Source organism: Dendronephthya gigantea, unplaced genomic scaffold (genome assembly GCF_004324835.1).
Source record: "Dendronephthya gigantea isolate DGI-Jeju-01 unplaced genomic scaffold, DenGig_1.0 000102F, whole genome shotgun sequence".
In the NCBI taxonomy this organism is placed as follows: Eukaryota; Metazoa; Cnidaria; class Anthozoa; order Malacalcyonacea; family Nephtheidae; genus Dendronephthya; species Dendronephthya gigantea.
Window position 1 is genome coordinate 767858 of NW_021163112.1, and position 15914 is coordinate 783771.

At 37.4% G+C, this 15914-nt stretch overlaps 3 protein-coding genes across 3 annotated transcripts; 1 reads left to right on the plus strand and 2 right to left on the minus strand.

Annotated features, from left to right (window-relative positions):
* Positions 1-3363: 3363 nt before the first annotated feature.
* On the minus strand, positions 3364-8627 carry LOC114534556. The gene is made up of 2 exons (XM_028556019.1): positions 7065-8627; positions 3364-5184 (listed from the first exon to the last, which is right to left on the minus strand). The coding sequence occupies exons 1-2, from the start codon at positions 7691-7693 to the stop codon at positions 4104-4106; spliced, it is 1710 nt and encodes a 569-aa protein (XP_028411820.1). The 5' UTR covers positions 7694-8627; the 3' UTR covers positions 3364-4103.
* A 129-nt stretch (positions 8628-8756) lies between these two features.
* On the minus strand, positions 8757-11822 carry LOC114534522 (keratin, type I cytoskeletal 9-like). The gene is made up of 2 exons (XM_028555977.1): positions 10665-11822; positions 8757-10069 (listed from the first exon to the last, which is right to left on the minus strand). Exons 1-2 carry the CDS (start codon positions 11389-11391, stop codon positions 9828-9830), a joined length of 969 nt encoding a protein of 322 aa, XP_028411778.1. The 5' UTR covers positions 11392-11822; the 3' UTR covers positions 8757-9827.
* A 1673-nt stretch (positions 11823-13495) lies between these two features.
* Positions 13496-15676, plus strand: LOC114534536. Its single transcript, XM_028555995.1, has 4 exons — positions 13496-14626; positions 14728-14835; positions 15097-15135; positions 15456-15676. The coding sequence occupies exons 1-4, from the start codon at positions 14572-14574 to the stop codon at positions 15572-15574; spliced, it is 321 nt and encodes a 106-aa protein (XP_028411796.1). The 5' UTR covers positions 13496-14571; the 3' UTR covers positions 15575-15676.
* Positions 15677-15914: the final 238 nt, after the last annotated feature.

Below are 15914 nucleotides of genomic sequence, written 5' to 3' on the forward strand. Positions count from 1 at the left end.
TACAGGGTGTCTCAAAAAAAACGCAACCACTTAAATATGCAAGAATATTAATATTGTTCGGGTTTACACCATAGTTCAGCTAAAATCTATTGCGCTTTAGAGCTGTATTAATGTTCTGCATATTTAAGTGGTTGCGTTATTTTTGAGACACCCTGTATAGTGGACCAGGAACTGCGTGATCGAGTTTCGATCTTGTGAAAATCGTTAAACGCTCAAGAGCTCCAAGATTATGACTTGAAAAACAAACCAGACACAGTACTAAAATGCGGTGCCCGCAATGCTTGCCTAGAAATAAAACGTCCGCTCATTTCTAACGACATCACCAACTTACATTCTCTTGTCGGCCGCAGCCTGGTTGGTTGGTACATTAAGGTCAAAATTGCGCCGTTTTAAAATCTTCAGAAATAAAATATTGAGGCTAAAAATACTATCTAAAAATACTATCAAAATGAAGAGAAACGTGAGACGAATAAACTGGTGTAGAGCCGGAAACTAGAAGAGCAACGATACTAAGACCGATCCACTTATTTAAGGACGAAAATTAAAAGAGAAAACCAACGATATGAAAGATATCAAAGACCAAACTTACTATTACTATAAAAGTATAGCATAGTAATTTTGAGCGATTTGTCAACAATTCAATTTCGTTTGTCTTTCAAACGTCATAAATCGCTGCGAATACTCTTGATTAGTAATATATTTAAGACCTGTAAGTATAATTTCTTACGCTGAATCGAATGGTGGTATTTTTGTCCTTCTTGGGTGCATAAAAGCAGAGATACACGCAATTATCAGAGTTTGAGATTGAAATTGAAAAAAGAACGTTCCTTTAAAAAAGGAATTTGGCAAACGTACAACAAGATTAATAGTAATAATTAGGAAAAAATTCCAAGCATTCCAAGCATGTGCAAGGAATTTTTACTAGGCGATTAAGGAAACGTATTGATGCGAACAAACAAACTCACAGGCAGAATATAATGCGGTGCCAAACTTGGCGCGGGCACCGCAATAAAGCTTATAATTAATCATAATTAGTCGTCCACATTCGTGAGCAGCTTTACCGGGATTAACTGTGATTGTACTTACAACAATACAGAGGACAATGTATTTCTAATCGTTAGCCTTTACTTATATATAGGCTGAATATTAATGATATGTATATACAGGGTGTATCAAAAAAAAGGTAATCCAACTTTGGTGCGCTATTGTACGTGAACTACTCATTCTATTAACGAATTTTTTTCACATTCCGAAAGTTTAGGCTTTTAACTATCAAATAACATGTTTTTGATACCAAATGGTGAAAAAATGAGCAAATAGGAGGCCGATAAAAAGTGTTAGTCAAAATCGCATATTTTCACCTCTGAGAGTTGGGACTAAAACCATTGAAAATTAACTCTCTTTGGGATTAATTGAAGAATTTTGCTTTTGAATAAACTAACCGCATATGCATATTAAGTATGAATAAATCACATCAGGAGAACATTCCAAGCAATGCGGCATAAAAGTGATAAAACCAGTGTAAGCTGTGACATGTTCGTGATTAATTGCTCTTTTCTTTTGTTATGCACTGCTTTAATTAGGCTCAAAGGTGAAAATATGCGATTGCGACTAACATTTTTTATCAGCCTCGTATGTGCTCACTTTTTCACCATTTCGTATTAAAAACATGTCATCCGATAGTTAAAATCCTGATCTTTCCGAAAGTGAAAAAAATTCGTTCATAGACTGAGTAGTTCACGTACAATAGCGTGTTGAAGTTGGATTACCTTTTTTTTGATACACCCTGTATATATTATTTGCTGCAAATATAGTCAAGAATTGCTTGAAACTTGCTTCAAAGGTCAAAAGTAAAAATTCGAACTCCGTCAATCGATGCGGTTAGGGACCAGTTCCTGGTCCAAGAATAGACACGTGCCCAGTGCTGTAGCTACTCTGACAATGACCTGCTATGCTAATATTTTTCGCACACATTGATTATATAAAAAACCCAAATTTTTAAAGAAATGAATAATGAGAATGACTTGGAAATTTGCATAGGAAGCCCGTTTGCGTATCAAGCCCGTTTAGCTTAAACGGTAGTTATTAAGTTTAAAATAGAAAGCAAGTTTATCGTTTTATTTAACAAGCGAACTAAATGCTTTTGACTTTAATACAAAGATACTGTATACAACTACATATTCAGTGCATATAGAATTCAAGTTGACTCATTCAAGAGAGATGTAAGAGTGTTATTTAATTTTGACTTATCCACCGTTTAAGGCCCTGTTACACGGTGCAATTTTTCTTGCAACTTGCAATGCAATTCTACTTTTGAGATATGTATATTTGGAAAAAACGAAAATTTTGTGTTTATTACACTTCATGCTTTTTTCTTCTGCAAGACTATTCGCTAATTTACATCTCTTACAAGCAGAATTGCATTGCAAGTTGCAAGAAAAATTGCATCGTGTAACAGGGCCTTTAAGCTAAACGGGCTTGATACAACCCGCCCCCTGGTGTACAAATGCATAGTTTCCCCCCCCCGCCCACGTATCCGTGCGAGCAGAGAGCAAATTTGCATACGTATATTGGCTTTTATACTGCAAGAATTTGCTTTCTTTGCAATCACACGTGGGGACTGAAGTATTGCCCTTCAGTAACTCTCAATTAGGAAGTTTATTACGATGTACGACGCGGCTAGTTCGACGTCGCTAGTCAATTATTTCGCTAGAAATAAGCTACGAGAAGTTAATTATGCTGCCAGTACTCTAAAATAATCATATAAACGTTTCAATTCTGCAAAGAACCTCTTTTGTCTAGCAGATATTGCAGTTTCATATAAGCTATCTGCTTTCATGTCATCGAGAGGCAGTGACAATGCCTCAATTGAAGGCGTCGTAAAGCCGGTTTTCCACTAGGCGGAATTTTTCGACCGCACGAAATTTTTCGTTCGATTTTCTTTTCAATAAACACTTCCCGAATTTGTTCTCGGGCCTCGTTTCCAAGCTATTGTTCTGCGTGCACCTACGAAATCTATTGTGACCGGCGAAGGGAATCCGCGACGGTTGAACTCGCGCCATTGAAAAGAATACCAGACGAAAAATTTCGTTCGGTCGAGAAATTCCGCCTAGTTGAAAACCGGCTTAAGGGACAGTTTACATGAGCCCGGTTACCCGAGATTTTTACGAAGCGTGAGATGATTTTGAGGTATTGAAATGAGCAGATAACTTGATCCTGGCAGTCGTATAATCACCATAACAATAGCATGTGCTTGTTTGGTGTCATAAAGACTTATTTCAATACCTCAAAGTCCTCTCACGCTTCGTTGAATCTCGGGTAACCGGGCTCATGTAAACAGCCCATAAGAATGAGAACGCTGTCATTGGACCACAATTTACTGATGTATAGCTATATTGTCTCGCGTGTGGAGTTTCTTGGTTTTCCAAACGCGTCGTCCAGCTGGCCGCGTCGTGAATCGTAAACTTCCTAGTGTCGGAAGCCCGCGTTCACACTGGACCGCGGTCGAACTTGGGACCATGCTCGAAATGTGTTCACATAACGTTTGTCAATATTTGGGCAGGTAAGGAAGTTTAATGAGGAAGTGTAACTGAATTGCATATTTATTAAAATCTTATTTATTACAAATTCATTTCAAAAATTTAGGGTATTGTACAGGGTGTCCCTCCAAAAAAGTCCCGCCTACTGAAATGAAGCTTTTGTTGGAATTTGAATGCATGATCAACTCAGTAGTGTCTAAATAGCATAGTTATTAGGTTAAAGCATTCAAATAAAGCGTCTTGCTTTCAATTGGGTTTATGATAATATTAAGGCAGTCAGATTCTACTGAACAAAGGCCTGATTTCAATAGAGGAGAAATTTTTTTAGGACACTCTGTATATTCAATACAATACTGCAGCTCGTGTTGTGAAAATTGCTTAAAATTCGTTCAGTAATATACTAAGTGCAGGCGGTTAAAAACTTAAAACATGCTAATTTAACTTTAATCGTTTTGCTTTTGTCCCTATTTCGCCCGCTAAAGTTAAACGTAAAAAATGAATAAAATAATTGCGTACGATCAGAAAACACTTTATAACTTTGCTCTGTTCTGCGTGCGGTCAATGTTAATTAAGGAGTTTGTCAGCTAGATTCATGGCTAAGGCAGCCATTATGCAGGTTGGGTTCAACGAACCGGCAACTGGCCAAAGGGCACCTCCGGTGAGATACACATTTCCCACACCTCTGAATCGATAATCCAAATCAACAGGCGTTGATTCATCGTACTCACCTATCCACATAGTCGATGCCGGGTGAACCAAACGATTACGACGAATTTTGTCTGGAGGAGGGCGATCCCTTTTCCAGCCTTCTTCGGGGTCATGCCAGAACTCCAACTGACATGGGTCGTCAGGATAATCTTCTCCCATTGCAAAAGCATTTTCAAGCATTTCAAAAGTGGATTCCTCCATAGTATTCCAGAGTTGAAGGTCCGTCTCATTAGTCACGGCTTGGAGGGTGGTATTGTAAGTGGCAGCTGCATGATTATCACGAACAATTTCCTCACTGCTAGGAACTTCACTGTCGAGCCGAAACCAATTATTTTCATTTCGATAATCGAGCCCACCGATAATTTTGCAAACCAGAAGTAAATGTGGCGGGTCTTTAGACGAGGTTTCTTTCTTGATCAAGAACGCAGGCAGCACATCTGGATATTGATGTTCTGTTGTTTTAGTGTCGTCACGTGGGGTGCAGTCTAGAATTGCTGAAAGTTGAATATGGAAGTGACCCTCTTGATTCGGGTTCGTTCCCGGGATATGCATGGCTGCTACCTCGAATCGTCCCACGATTTCGTCTTTAAGATTGTGAAACACGCTCCAGGGACGCGAATCCTTACAAAATGGAACACGTGCGAGAATAGAACTCCTAAAATGGGCCGTGAATCGGCTGCCAATACCAGAGAGTGGCTTGAAAGAAGACGGAGGAAAGGAATTTAGCATGAGAGTAGTTGCTGGAAGTACGCCCATTGCCAGAATGAGTTTGGCGTTTCCAAGCTTGACGTTTCCTTCGCTTGTTTCAAGAGATACAGCATTGCAATTTTCATGCACTATCTTCTTCACCTCACAATTAATTTTTATTTCCAATTTCTTTTTCCGTAACAGTTCAAGCAAAGGATCAGCAACTGTGGTCTTTTGGATGCGTTCACATCTACAAGTTTAAAAAAAAACTCAGGGAACTTATATAATAGGAGGGTAGTGTCGCAGCTCCTCGCAAGAATGATTTTCATTGGCTGAACTTTACAATACATTTCTGTTTCAACCAATAGCATAGCTTCGTACTTTAGAAAGCATAGAAAAGCACTATCCAATTGGAAGAAAGTTTCCGAGCACTGCGACATGTCCCACGTAGGAATACGCTGGGTTGTAGCACAAAGCAGATTAAAAGCATATAATGATATATGCTTGCGAGTTATGAATGATACATTGTTTTATTATATGGGTATAAATATTTTTATTTTCAATCTAGGAGAGCGTCTTCTAACCACATTCCAAAGAAAAATATGCATGTATACATTTTTCAGGTTAGCCTTGAAAGTTTAAAACGATTTTGGTATCCCTTATGTGATTATATAGAAATTACAAAGCTGTAAATCTTATATCGTCTAACTACTATATATACTTGCAATATAATTGTTAGTTGCAGAAATGACATTACTGGGGAACCTGTTAAAGGTAATATGAAAATATGAAAAAATTTTCATAACAGTAACTGAGTTTCTGCTCGTGAATCATAAAATCATTTAAATGATACTTATGAAATCAACGATTGAATAGACGCATAGGGTTAGATTCTGTTGACAATTTCGCATGTTTTTTCTGAAATAAGATTTATTGTACAGCAACTGAGAAGGTTTTAAGCTTTTACGCAAGTATGTAAACGTACGTACAAAAAATGCGACGATGGAAAGCAGCCTTTAGCCCCTTGATTAGTTATGCTTCAATCAGACGTCAATGGCCGTAACAATTTATGTATAAATAATTTGTAGAGAAATTTATTAAAAATGAATCAGAGCGTAGTGTTTACAAACTTAAATCGTTTCTCACAAACGCCCACAAAACATCGATTTAGGCAAAGCAAAAATAACCAGGCCCTCAACAGGTGGCCTAAGAAAGCGTGGTTTGTTTGCGAGGCTTCAAAGCATTCCATGTCCCTCAATACTATGTGAAATAAACCATTTGCTGAGCAAATTCATAGAAATCTTGAAGCTTTGAAAGTTTGAAAACCAAATCAAATCAAATCTCAATTTTTGTATACCCAGCGTTAAGTCGTTATCGTGACAAAGCAAATTTCTCATTGCCGCGGTTATTTGCATAGGTAATAACGCGGTTTCGAGTGCAATTTGGATATAATAACATGCACGAATGAGTTTTTCAAAGATTTCTCAAAATAATATTCCAGGTCTTCGAAATACTCACGAGTCGAACTCTTCATGTGTTGAATTTTTCATGCAGCGAATCGAATGCAAAAGTGAACTTAAAGAAAGACTTCGACGTCTGAAACAGGTCTCAGCATGCAAGTTACCGACGAACTTGGCATGTTTGGACCTGTCAGGAATCAGGCACAATCCGCAACAACCACATAAATATGACTTCATTGATATTTTTAAAAACACCAATATTATCTCGATATTGAATTAAACGGCAATATCAATTTTAAACCGGGTAAATTATACATTTATACTGCCCATGCAAAGGTTAAATAACTGTAATTTAATATTCTTGTATGTTTGCATGCTGACATCAACAAGTAAATTAGCTTGTAAGTACACCACGTAAGTATTTAATACTGCAAAGCTTTCGGCCCTTTTGCACTGACGAAGGCCGGGGTTAACGGACCGAAAGCTTTGCAGTTTACACTTACGTGGTGTACTTACAAGCCAATTTACTTAAATATAATTTGGCCGGAATATGCCGCTAGCTAAAGATATTAGCGATTATTATTATTATTACGTAATTTTTTACACAGGGTCAGTGAAACATTTCAGTGTTCAAAAGACCGGCTAAATCAACGCTAATGACTTTAAATACCTGGATTTATCCGGGCTAATAGCAAGCATGGCGTGACTAACTTCTGGTAGGCACGATTGAATTCTTTCAACAAGAACGTTTTGAAGTTTGCCAAAAACACGATTGTCGTTGACGTGCTCATTCATGCCAATCGTATTTGCAGACTTGACATTTAGAAGCTCAACTGCTTCTGGAAAGTATTTTTCGACAACATTTTTAACACTGTCCGGCCAACCATCCAGATCTTCTCTAGTCGGTTGGGGACACCAACCGCGCCAAAAAGCCGACTGCCCTCCAAAGAAAATGTTCACCCCGTCCAGATCTTTGATGTATTCTTCATCCTGCATTTTCCTCGTAATATTCCACGGAAATGTCTTTGTGGAATATGTCAATTCCCTTTTTTCGGAGGGTTCATGGTCTTCGAAGTGCTCCCGACGATATTCGCCGCATTCGAGAATAAGAACTTTCGCTTCTGGGTTGTTCGACAAGATGCGATGAGTAAAGGCCCACGCACAAAACGATGATCCAATCACAACATAATCGAAGCAAACTTGTTCACGACATTCCTGCCATCGTTTCCCGCTCATAAATTCGTCGTTTGATTCGGAGAATGCCTGACTACAGCACTGGTGGGATTCTCCGTCGCCCATGACGAGGCAAACTTAATTTGAGTTTACAAACTTGAACTTTTAAATCTTATTTCCTGTCGCATTTCTTGGAAGTGAAACGTATTATGTTGCATTCCATACGGTTTAACAATAGTAATTATATGTATACAGTATACGTACAAGGAAATATGCCATGTTATCTTTTTAAAAATTAAGTTGGTTCATTGTAGCTGCTTTTATCTTATTCTTCCGTCGCCCGTTGCTAAGCCTTTATATTAAACATATAAGCAAAATTCAACTTTCGATTTGCACTTCCTTTCTTGGAAGCAGCTAGGCCGGGTTTCCCCTCAAACCACCGGCGGTGAAATGATTGGCTCGCAAAATATTTGCATTTTTAATTTGAAACGATACTCTCAGGGTGAACGAATTTCTTTCCGTAATTATTCAAAAAAATATATGTAAATATATTTCGCTAGCGAACTGTTGGAATTGGAAATCCTTACGAAAACCGATTTTCATGCAGTGATTCATCCGTTCATATGCTGTTAAGGTTTTTATGCTTGCACCTCATGGTTTGTATTGACGTAAAAGCGATATTTGTGATTGATTGTCTGCATGACGTCTCCCCTCGCTGTGTTTCTATAATTCGCACTTTCGAGCAAAATGAGTTGAATATCAAATCGCAAAATGGAAAACACGCTGTGTGATAGAAATATTTGGAAGAACAAGCCGCAGCCAGAAAAAAAGCCGGCAGGAACATGTGCAAAAATCTGGCTTACTTAAAGCCCCGTTTACACTAGGTAATCGTGCCCATTTCATCTGTGCTTGGCCTTTGTTTTGGTAGCCTGAGCACCAATACAATTGGGCACGGGTAACTATTTTAGCCGTGCCGTGCCAATAAATTGGGTGTAGTGTAACACGGCATGGCTAAAATGGCTACCCGTGCCCAATTTAATTAGTGCTCAGCCTACCAAAACAGAGACGGGCACCCATTTTGCCGGGCATCATATTCGGCAAATTTTCTCTCAGTTCAGAGGGCTTAGTTTTCCCCGGTCTTCGCATAAAAAATTAAAAGCTTTTCGTTTCACGCACTGCTCTCATACTACAGTCAATTTATTCGAACGCATGGCTAAAACGGGTACCCGTTAAACTGTCTATACGAATAATTATTGACTTCAGTGGAGAAATGTGAGATATAGGGCAGTTGAATATATGAGACATTACGATAAAGACTAAAGTGAGAAAGCAAGGGTGATAATTTAAGCCGTTCCGTGCCAATAAATTGACTGTAGTGTAACGGGGCTTTCAAAACCAGGACTCTAATCCGACACTGCGGAAATTGGTAATTCTTAGTCGGAGCAAAAAAATTTATAAATGCTTAACAAAATATAACTTATACTAAAGATTTGAAGCTTGCACACGGTAAAAACGAATCGTCTGAATTAATAAACCTCTATATATACTTAAGCCTCAAATGTCTATTTCACAGCCGTCAGATGTGTACGATCAGCTGTCAAAAGATTGCAGAATGCGTATTCAGGAGAAAAGATCGCGTTTCAACATTTTTGAACTTGTTTAATAGTATTCTCTTTGATATATAGCAATACAGAAATGCACAATTAGGAACCAGTGGTTAATTCTCGGGTGGAAATTTCATACATACCATTTCCTGCGGTGTTCTCTAATCTACTGAAAACCGTGAAGCTCGAACTAAAGAAAACTGTGCTCGTCGACAGAAAATCCGCACTCTCTGAAACCTCGAAGATTAGCATGTTCGATATCTTTATAATATTTACAATTCGCATGCATTTAGTAAGTATTCTCTAGGTTTGGACAGAATAGCTATAGGAGGAATGTAAAGTGAAATGAATTCTACCAAGCAAAGTGGAATTCTGTTTTAAACTAATCAGCATATTTGTTTACAATTTTTACACAAGGCCGATCAGAGTGCCTAAATTTGTAATACTTCATGTAGAATGGTAAATAATGTATCTTTTAAATTAATTTACCTCGATTAATCCGTGATTTCAAGAACGAATGAAAGCAAAACACGACACAAGACAACATATATTAATGCAAAATGGAAATAATGTTTTATTTCTCGACTAAAACTACTTTTTAACGAGTATCAGTATCAATTTCATGCCGGTTGACTTTCTCATACAGTTTATCCGTGTTAATAATAAATGCTAAACTCTTCGGGAGGTACTTTACAGCACGTTGCGACCATTTTCGTTCGCATTGGCGCAGGCGAATTGTCATCGTTCTTTCCAGTGCAGTCGTCTATTAAACATCCTTTGAGACCAGACGACGACTTTCTCTCTTCGCATTCATCAAAACCAGTTGCGCTGCATTCCTGAAGTCGCTCATAGGAACCACACCACACTGCAGTGCCAATGTTTTCGACTTCTCTACAATCTAAACAAAAATCACACAAAGTAGTAGTTTCAAATAGTACTTTGAATTAGCTATTGCTTAAATTGCATTGCCTAGGCGTATAGCTGCTTTATAGTTTGATCAATAATCGTGACCTTTATTTATTCTTATTTTACTGTTATTTTGCAATTAACTGTAAAAAAATTTCTCAGGCACCTTCAGAAAGCAAACTTCGGTATTGAGCAAAACGTTAGAATGCACTAAGCTTAAAATTACGTCAACTGCGAGTTACTTTATGCTCCTGTAACATGATGTTTTCTGACTGATTTCTATTGCTATGATTTGCCGTTAATACGATCAACATCCCTCCTCAGCTAAACTGAAATGTCTGTCATTGTCGCGAGTTGAGGGTCTTTACCACTCTCGTCGCAAAAACCTACTCACAAGGCACAAGCTCGCTACGAGCGCTTGCATGTAGTTAAAAGCATTTTCATTGAATGAAAACCCTCCCAGAGAGCTTGCGAGTTTGCCATTGCGATGAGAGAAAAAGAGCCTTTACTCGTAGATTAGATACTCGTTGCTCCCACACTTGTAACTCTTTACTGTATATAGTACTGTGTGCATATTGAAGACTTACTTTCATCGCCATTACTGCTTCGATACTCCTCTCCTCCATCGCCCTTACTGTAACGATAACCCATTCTTTCATCGCCCTTGCTGTAACCATAACCCTCACTTCCTTTATTGCTATGATTGCCCTCACTTCCACCGCCCTTACTGTAACGATATCCCTTATTACTTTCATCGCCCTTGCTATAACCATAGCCCTCACTTCCTTTATTGCTATGATTGCCATCACTTCCACCGCCCTTACTGTAACGATATCCCTTATTACTTTCATCGCCCTTACTGTAACCATAGCCCTCACTTCCTTTATTGCTATGATTGCCATCACTTCCACCGCCCTTACTGTAACGATATCCCTTATTACTTTCATCGCCCTTGCTGTAACCATAGCCCTCACTTCCTTTATTGCTATGATTGCCCTCACTTCCACCGCCCTTACTGTAACGATATCCCTTATTACTTTCATCGCCCTTACTGTAACCATAGCCCTCACTTCCTTTATTGCTATGACTGCCCTCACTTCCACCGCCCTTACTGTAACGATATCCCTTATTACTTTCATCGCCCTTGCTATAACCATCGCCCTTACTGCCATTATAGTCCATTCTTCCAACGCCCTTACTCTCATGATTGCCCTCACTTCCATCGCCCTTACTGCCACGATAGCCCTTATTTCTTTCATCTCCCTTGCTGTAACGATAGCTCTTACTTCCATCGCCCCTAGTTCCACACTCCATCGACCATACAGACGCTAAAAACAAAAGAATACAGTGTACAGATTACAAATGGTCTAGGACTTCAAACAGGCTAACAGATCGCAGGGGCGATAAACGATTCACAGTTCACAGATTTTTTCTCAGAAAAAAAAGATGAAACATTCATCTAACATCAAACACATTCTATAAGTCAAAACTGATGCAGTTGTTTGTCTATAAAGTTATAAGTTACAGCTTGGAAATACTTACAGCCCACGACCAGCATGGCAATCACCGAGGCGAAAAGACACAGAATAACTTGATTCATCTTGACTTCGCGAATTCACTTTACTCTTTCAAGTTCCAAGTTAGTTTCAACTTTTCGAAAGATTGGCTCCCGCGGCGTTTTATAAAGCAACGGCTCAGCGGAAATGGAATAATTTTCAGTTTAATCTTTTTGTTCATCCATGTTGCTTAGTGACTTATATCTCTTTTCTTTTTTCTTGTTCATTTAGATCTTTGTTACAGTAATTGCTACAAGTAATTTACGCAATTTTTCTTGGCTGGAGACCTTTCGAAACCTGTATACGCAGAGGCTCATGGCTTAGGCTGTTTATGAATTTTTGAAGTATCTACCTTCAAGACAGTGAAATCCACACAATTCCTTAATTTACTTCGATTTGTGGCTCATGATTACGGATTGGCTTTAAATTTAAGTCAAGCTGCGTGTTCTTAAGGCAATAACGTAACACTTTCTTTGTTTTTTGATATATTACATTGCCTCGATGCATGTTTGACAATCCCATGGCAGAAATTTAGCGTCTATGAATGCCTGGTGCACATTTGTCAGAATTTAAATTGCTTGCCAATTAAGATCGTAATACTCAGCCAAAGTTAGCAAAAAGTTGCAGAAACATGCATTATAGAAATTGCAATTGATTCTTTATTATTGTCAGAACTTGAATATCGTCAATATCTTCTTGAAAGAATATTACATTTTTCGTAAACACTTGAGAAAAAAGTGTACAGTACATTACGTAACTCAACCACATACCCCTGCGTTTAAGTTGCATAATTTGGGTACAAGAAATTTTTTAAAAAATTGATTCATATTCAGTTTCTGCCAAAAGATTTTGCGTAGCATAATATAAACATGTACACTCTATTCGAAACCTTGAGAACACGATATAACCGGCGATATTACGTGAGAACTTTCCTCGACTCGTTCAGTTAATATCTGGTATATATAGGTCAGTGATAGATATAGAGAAATTAATAGAATACTTTATTTTATTATACAACATGAAGTGTTTATTCCTGAATATGCCATTAGCATTTTCGTCAGAATTTAAATTGCTTGCCAATTAAGATCGTAATACTCAGCCAAAGTTAGCAAAAAGTTGCAGAAACATGCATTATAGAAATTGCAATTGATTCTTTATTATTGTCAGAACTTAAATATCGTCAATATCTTCTTGAAAGAATATTACATTTTTCGTAAACACTTGAGAAAAAAAGTGTTAGATGTACAGTACATTAGGTAACTCAACAACATACCCTGCGTTTAAGTTGCATAATTTGGGTATAAGAAATTTTTAACTAATTGAATCATATTCAGTTTCTGCCAAAAGATTTTGCGTAACATAATAAAATTATAAACATGAAACCCTATTCGAAACCTTGAGAACACGATAACCGGCGATATTACGTGAGAAATTTCTCGACTCGTTCAGTTAATATCTGGTATATATAGGTCAGTGATAGATATAGAGAAATTAATAGAATACTTTACTTTATTATACAACATGAAGTGTTTATTCCTGAATATGCCATTAGCATTTTCGTCAGAATTTAAATTGCTTGCCAATTAAGATCGTAATACTCAGCCAAAGTTAGCAAAAAGTTGCAGAAACATGCATTATAGAAATTGCAATTGATTCTTTATTATTGTCAGAACTTAAATATCGTCAATATCTTCTTGAAAGAATATTACATTTTTCGTAAACACTTGAGAAAAAAAGTGTTAGATGTACAGTACATTAGGTAACTCAACAACATACTCCTGCGTTTAAGTTGCATAATTTGGGTATAAGAAATTTTTAACTAATTGAATCATATTCAGTTTCTGCCAAAAGATTTTGCGTAACATAATAAAATTATAAACATGAAACCCTCTATTCGAAACCTTGAGAACACGATAACCGGCGATATTACGTGAGAAATTTTCTCGACTCGTTCAGTTAATATCTGGTATATATAGGTCAGTGATAGATATAGAGAAATTAATAGAATACTTTACTTTATTATACAACATGAAGTGTTTTATTCCTGAATATGCCATTAGCATTTTGAAATGTGATTTCACCGCGATTGCGTGATTATCGTGTTTGATCCACCAATCAGGAAGAAAGTATAAATAATATCTTTTAATTAAACCTCCCGGAGCGGTTGTTCAGTGAGGTCAGTGATAGATATAGAGCAATTAATAAATAATATGAAACGTATTCGCTGAACTCTCAAAACAATTAGAATACGTCTTAAGAAAAAGATTTGAACTTGTTTTAGTTTATTCGATAGTATTTTGAAAGATATAGTATTTTATATTTTAAACCATGCAGTGATAAGATTTTTGAGTTGAGAATCAATGAACACCAATTATTTTTGCCGTCAACTATCAGTCAATCGATAAAAAACAGTAGAAGTCACTATATCTTGCATATAAACAGCGCAATACAACCCACAATTGCTCAACAACGGATATTAATAAACCAGTAACTATATAATAGCAGCGATAGTAATGTCTTTTACACCTTTACTAGATCATATACAGATCAGTGGCTTATCTCGCCAATCAGAGCGCAGAATCTGAATTACCAAGATGGCGGCATTTGAGTCCTCGACCTCCTTCAGAATTTGAGTCCTCGACATCCGTTATGCGCGATCCAGATTTTCATATCGATGCGTTGGACTCGCCAGCAGATATTAGACTGATCGATTACTAAACAAGGCCAAGCAAGGCAAGAAACGGAACAGGCTTTTTACGATGTTTCTTTATGTAGCACAACTTCCTAAGCAACGACAACGGTTACCTCATACGTTTTAATATGTGCAAGTTATATGAGTGCGGTAACCTCGAGGCTCGAGTATATATTGGGAAGTCGAAACTCTAAATAGGCGATTAAACGTCGCCTTCAACGAGATATTTCAAAGGACTTGGTTGTCATGAACAAATCAGTTCTGTGTGTTCTAGGTCTGGCTGCCATTGTCGCTTCATGCAGTAAGTAAATCGATGCACGAGCCTTAAAAACACGATGATAATTTTATTATTTGTAACTCAATGTTGGAAACAGTCAATATAGCAAAGCTTTCTGCATATAGGTGCCAATGCTGAGGGTCAAGCTAATGGGGAAAAGATATTTGTAGCCACAACAGAAAGGCCTGCCAAACCTGCATTATATATACCATATGGGGATTACCCGCTTACCAGTAAGTTGAAATGGACAAAATCTTGACAAAACTTTGAAATGACTGTATAATTAGCAGTATATTGATAATTGAGTGATATAAGAAAGTCATGCTATTGGACAATCGCTATATAATGCCAATCTATTGTTATCACCGTGCACAAGTTCGCAAAATGAAAGCGCAAAGACTTTAGTAGATGTTCAGACACTTTCACCGAGTTTATAAATAGCTTAGTTATTTATAATGATTCAGTAATATACTGATATGTATTTTCTTTCTTAGGTAAAAGCATGCCGGACGTGAAGAAGGTCTGTTTGCAAGGTAGAATATGACAATCCTGCTATATCTACAATTGTTTATTGAGCATGCAAGTGTTCATAAACTGGCATTGCTTTTGACAAAACTTATAAGGTAGTTCCATTTAATGGACTTCCCAAGAAATACAAAGTCAAGAAAAATCAACTAATGTACCATCAGATAACATGTCTGAACACATTTTATGCAAAATTTCAGACTGAACGAAAATCACCCATTAGGCAGATTCTTATGCACACTGAAAAGCAGTTATAGGAAAAAAGTTAACCATGTCATGTATGGCTGGCATAGCGAAGATAAAATAACATTATTATTCATTTCCTCAGAATGTAAAAAGATGCAGGGATCTGGATTCAGTGGATTGAAAGCTGCATTTGAAGAAGAATGTCTCCAAAAATGTGGCAATTTTCGTAACACCCACAATTGGGGAATTGAAGTTGGTTAGTGATGTACAAGTTGGTAACTGAATATTGGGCTATTACGGACTCAATGATCATATAAATCTTATGAGATAAAAGTGGTTTAAATTTGCAAAGATTTGTAAGAGATGTGAAACAGTTTTACAATAAAGCTTCCTTTTCCATATGCATTGAACTAGTTTTCAAATGAGTCGAAAAGAAATGGGAAATTTCGCTTTGAAGGGGGGGGGGGTCTGAACTTTTCGTTTGATGCGAGAATCCAATGGATGTGGGGCAATACCGACTTATGGGGTACTGATGGCATAGATGGAACTCTCACAGCGGTGTGGTGTAAGAAAATTTCTGCCCAAGTTGTTTCCACCAATT

What these genes read in the sequence shown, in the direction of transcription:
- LOC114534536 (XM_028555995.1), top strand. Translation starts at nt 14,572, where the DNA reads ATGAACAAATCAGTTCTGTGTGTTCTAGGTCTGGCTGCCATTGTCGCT. An exon ending in TGCCATTGTCGCTTCATGCA is followed by an intron (nt 14,627 to 14,727) that starts GTAAGTAAATCG and finishes TTCTGCATATAG; the next exon opens with GTGCCAATGCTGAGGGTCAA. An exon ending in TGGGGATTACCCGCTTACCA is followed by an intron (nt 14,836 to 15,096) that starts GTAAGTTGAAAT and finishes TTTCTTTCTTAG; the next exon opens with GTAAAAGCATGCCGGACGTG.
- LOC114534522 (XM_028555977.1), bottom strand. Translation starts at nt 11,391, where the DNA reads ATGGAGTGTGGAACTAGGGGCGATGGAAGTAAGAGCTATCGTTACAGC. An exon ending in AAGCAGTAATGGCGATGAAA is followed by an intron (nt 10,070 to 10,664) that starts GTAAGTCTTCAA and finishes ATTTTTGTTTAG; the next exon opens with ATTGTAGAGAAGTCGAAAAC.
- LOC114534556 (XM_028556019.1), bottom strand. Translation starts at nt 7,693, where the DNA reads ATGGGCGACGGAGAATCCCACCAGTGCTGTAGTCAGGCATTCTCCGAA. An exon ending in ATTAGCCCGGATAAATCCAG is followed by an intron (nt 5,185 to 7,064) that starts GTATTTAAAGTC and finishes TTAAACTTGTAG; the next exon opens with ATGTGAACGCATCCAAAAGA.